General features: G+C 39.0%; 1 protein-coding gene across 1 annotated transcript; it reads right to left on the reverse strand.

Moving 5' to 3' along the window:
• Positions 1-798: 798 nt before the first annotated feature.
• Positions 799-1,884, reverse strand: LOC147501464 (uncharacterized). The gene is made up of 2 exons (XM_086604313.1): positions 1,609-1,884; positions 799-1,362 (listed from the first exon to the last, which is right to left on the reverse strand). Exons 1-2 carry the CDS (start codon positions 1,882-1,884, stop codon positions 799-801), a joined length of 840 nt encoding a protein of 279 aa, XP_086460439.1.
• Positions 1,885-4,652: the final 2,768 nt, after the last annotated feature.

Below are 4,652 nucleotides of genomic sequence, written 5' to 3' on the forward strand. Positions count from 1 at the left end.
GTATAAACTTTGACAACTCGTCCCTGGAAATAAGGTTTAAGACGTCGGGCAACATAAACCAAGGCCAATGCAATTTTCTCCACTCGAGAATACTTTGTTTCAGCCGTTGTAAGAGTTTTACTAACAAAGAATATAAGACGACCATCGCCACCGTTGACAAATAAGACAGCGCTTACGGCATGATCAGTAGCGACTAAATATAGACCTATAGGTTACCCCGTTGCTAGACTGGCAAGAACTGGAGGTTGGATTAAGTATGCTTTCAATTGAAGAAATGCAAGTTCATAGTCCTCCGTCCAAATTGATGCATCTTTCAATGTTTGGAAAAAAAGACGACATCGATCAGAATACCGAGAGATAAAGCGATTTAGGGCAGCCAAACGTCCTTTAAATTGTTGAATCTCTTTCTTTGACGTTGGAGAAGGCATTTCAAGGATATCCCGAATTTGATCCGGATTTGCTTCAATTCCGCGTCTAGTCATCATGTATCCTAAGAATTTACTAGACGATAAACCGAAAGAATACTTAGCCGGATTCAAACGCATGTTGACATTAGAGAGTCTGTCGAAAACAGCTTGCAAATCAGTAAGATGATCAGGTGCTTCTATAGATTTGACAACCATGTCGTTGATGTATGATACGACTGTCTTTCCAAGTAGATCAGAAAAAAATAGTGTTGACTAGCTTTTGATATGTGGCTCCAGCGTTTTTCAGACCGAAAGACATTACCTGGTAACAATAAATTCCTTGGTCTGTAATGAATGCAGTTAACTCTTGGTCCTCAATGAATAACCGAATCTAATGATAACCAGAATAAGCATCCAAAAAAGACAAACGCTGAAAACCAGATGTGACATCGACCATTTCAGATATACGAGGCAATAGATACGGGTGAATTGGACATAATTTATTGAGATTCATGAAATCGATACAAACACGTAACTTGCCGTTCTTTTTAGGCATTACGACTACATTTGACAGCTTTGTTGGATAAGTCACATGCCTTATAAAATTGACAGAAAAGAGATGGTCGATTTCTTCTTTCACTTTCATCTTTCTATCGGGGGCCATCCTTCTGGGCTTTTGTCTAACCGGCTTTGCATTAGGATCAATGTCGAGTTTATGACAAGCCACAGAAGGACCTATACCAGGCATTTGCTCTATTCGCCAAGCAAAAACATGACTATTCTTCCTCAATAACAAAATAAGCTCTTGTCTCTCCACTTCTGGAAGTTCGGCTGAAATAAAAGTTGTCTCTTCAGGGAGTTGGCTAATTTGAACTTCTAAAAGTGGATCGACGGTCGGGGGTCCTTCAATATTTCTATTGGCAGAGTAAACTGAAGGTCCCGGATGCTGTAATTGCTATTTGATGGCATTGGAACTCAGAATAATTCGTCCAACAACTTTAGACTTCTTATAATCATCGAGAACATTGTCATGGCAAATTAGAGATGCAAGTTGATCGCTGCGTACTTTACAAACTTTTTTATTGAATGAAAACTTGATGGCTTGATGATATGTTGAGACGACAGCTTCCATATAATTAATCCAATCGCGACTAATGATGACATTGACTTTCTTCTACATAAGAGTGATCGGGAGAGAAACCTTTCTAATGTAATGAATAGCGGTACCATCAAAACCAACGATAGGCGCATTTTCAGGAGTGACCAAGTTATCAATAAAAGGAATACTATGATAACACCCATAAAACATGACGCTAGCTGAACTACCAGTGTCGATCATTATACGGTGTATACATATACAGCTGATATACGCAGTTATTACGACAACATCATAATGAGGAACATGCACTCCCATTAGATCTTGGTCAGTGAAACACAATGGTTCGTCTTCAATAGTCTCCATACGAAAACCTTCCATGAAATTGATCCCGTTAACTTCGTAAAAATTAGCAAGATATTTGACTTTAAAACGACGAGCATTTTTCCGCTAAGTATTGGACAATGAATCAATGACGACATGTCCAACCTTAATGACATTGTGATCGGTTACAGTTAAAGCTTGAGTTGGGTCACTTTTTTCTGCACATATTGATCAAGTTTCCCATTCTGCACAAGCTTTTCAATTCTTCCCCGCAAAGACCAACAATTCTCAGTCTCATGACCATAATCATTATGAAATTTGCACCATAATGATTTATCGCGAGTTGTTTTAGTGTCGTCGCGTAGGGGAAATTGCGGAGTGAGCAGACTTTTATGCTTGATTTTTATCGTAAACTACCGCATATTTAGTATTAAGCGGAGTTAATTCAAAATTCGTAAAAGGCTTTCCGGTCCTGCTTGTGGAGTCTTCTTTCTTATACGGAGGCTTCTGACTGGGTTGCTGTTGATCAAAAATCGGATTCTTCTGTTTATTCCACTGATCATTGAAATCCTTTCCTTTATTATCTTTGTCACGAGAAGTTCGAGCAGCCGTATCATCCTCAACATTGATAAATTGTTGAACTCGCTGGCATAACGCACGTCGGAAAGATGGAATATCCCGAACAAGAGAGTTGTACAACCCGTCTTTATCAAATAAGATAGATTCTTTAAAAGCGTAAACCACCATTAGATTGGATTGTTCAGAAATCTCAGCTGCAGCTTGGCGGAAATGAGCGACAAAACTGCGGAGAGTTTCATCACGTTGTTGCTTGATGTTGAAAAGAACCCGAACACCATTTGGACGTTTCAGATTATGATGAAAACGCTTCGCAAACTTTTTAGTTAAGTCCTTGAACCGATGAATAGATCACGGGGTAATTCACTAAACCATACCAATGCTTCCCCCTTTAATGTAGAAGGGAAAAGTTTATATTTTAAAGCATCGTCACCACCCGATAAAACCAGTTTGTTGGTTAAATTAATCACATAAAGCATAGGACATCCCTCGACATCATCATATTGATCAAACTCAGGTTGTTTAAAATCTTTGTTGTGAGTAGCACGTTGGACGGTGAGAGAAAATTTGTCAAAAATACCATCTTCAACTGCAAGATTCTCTAATGTCGATTCAAAAGGATCACTATCAAGAAGAGCTTTTTTAATCATTTCTCGAACACGTTGAGGAGTCATCAGATCCATATCGGTTGGCTCATAATCATGATCGCGATGACGCCTATGGGAATGAACAGAACGAGAAGAAAATGACGAAGATTCATCGGGACTGTGTCGAGAGGAATGTGGTTGGTATGTTGGACCTTCAGTACGATAATGTTTGGAATGATAAGAACCGCGTCGCTGAAGTGTTTTACCATACTGATGGTTTCGATTATGAGTGCGACTATTATTCTGTTTGCCACCCGAATTCCTCGGGACATGCCGATAATCTGTAGGACCGTGGGGTGCAGTCGGACGGTTATTAGCAGTACCTTGCCTATCGAAAACGTGGCCAAGTGGTTGGAAGTTTCTCGGTGGAGGCCGGGAATTTGTCGCCCATTACTTTGAACTCGTTGATGGCTGTTGCGAATATCGTGAATCTCATCTTCACCACTTAAATGATCCCACACACTATTATGTCGTTGGCGTGTGTGACAGATACAACATCATCTGCGAGTGGAGTGGGTCGTTTAAGACGACGCCTGTAGTAGTTGTTCTGTTTGCAGACAGTCTTTAACTTTTGAAGAAGTGTTTCGCGAGACATATGACTTACATTATCCGCATCAGATACTGGAGAATCGTCAGAGGCAATAAACTCGCGCTGAATAATTTGGCGCATTGGTGGAACGACAGTATGAGGAGGTATTATTCCATCATCGCCAAGTTGACCTTGACCATCATGTTCGTGATGATCGTCAGTAATTACATCGGGACCTTGAGCTCTTCGAGTATACGTCATAACTTTTGCAGAATGTGATCGAGGGTGTTGAATAAGAACCGCAGACGGCGCCAATTATGTTTCGACCAAATATAATCAAAACACTAAGTGGTGAAGAAAGAGACGAAGAACGTAGAAAATTAGTTAGAAAAGGGATGGTGATCGGGAGAATGATGAGACTGTACCTTGCGGTTGCCTACGTACCCAAATTATCAATGGGATCAAGTCTCAAGAACGTAGTTCTGTATGAAAAATAGTTTGGTATTTATATAGGTAGAGTAGAGAGTCCTTGTAGCTCAAGTATTATTGTATCTTAAGTAATTGTGATTGAATATAACTCTCAACTGATAATTATCTCTTTGATAAGAAATGAATTTGGACATAAATTAACGTACATTAGTGGCGAGCCATGTGGCTAAGGTTAAGCCTTAGACACATGAGTTAATGATGATATGGTTATAAACTAAAATCATTACTTTTGTAATAACTCTAATTCTTTATATTTTGAATGAGAATCATATGGGCAAATGTTATGCATATTATATATGTTATTAGTTATATGCATGTGTCTAATACTTTATGTTGTAGATGATATGGTGTGTGGTGACATACAGAAGATCATATCATCAGTACCTTATAAAGTATAAGTAATCGATCATAACCTAGATGGATTTGGACAAGCCATTGGTACGGTTGTAGTATAATCTGGTATTAGTCTATCTTGACTATAGGATTACACTAGTACACTTTGTGTGTATTGACCATGACCAAGTGAGGTTGTTTCTCTTTATACTGACTATATAAGAGAACAAATGCCTCTATTATTATGGATG

Source organism: Coptis chinensis, chromosome 4, assembly GCF_015680905.1.
Source record: "Coptis chinensis isolate HL-2020 chromosome 4, ASM1568090v1, whole genome shotgun sequence".
Classification (NCBI taxonomy): Eukaryota; Viridiplantae; Streptophyta; class Magnoliopsida; order Ranunculales; family Ranunculaceae; genus Coptis; species Coptis chinensis.

What these genes read in the sequence shown, in the direction of transcription:
- LOC147501464 (XM_086604313.1), bottom strand. Translation starts at nt 1,884, where the DNA reads ATGGAAGGTTTTCGTATGGAGACTATTGAAGACGAACCATTGTGTTTC. An exon ending in CTATTCATTACATTAGAAAG is followed by an intron (nt 1,363 to 1,608) that starts GTTTCTCTCCCG and finishes GCCATCAAATAG; the next exon opens with CAATTACAGCATCCGGGACC.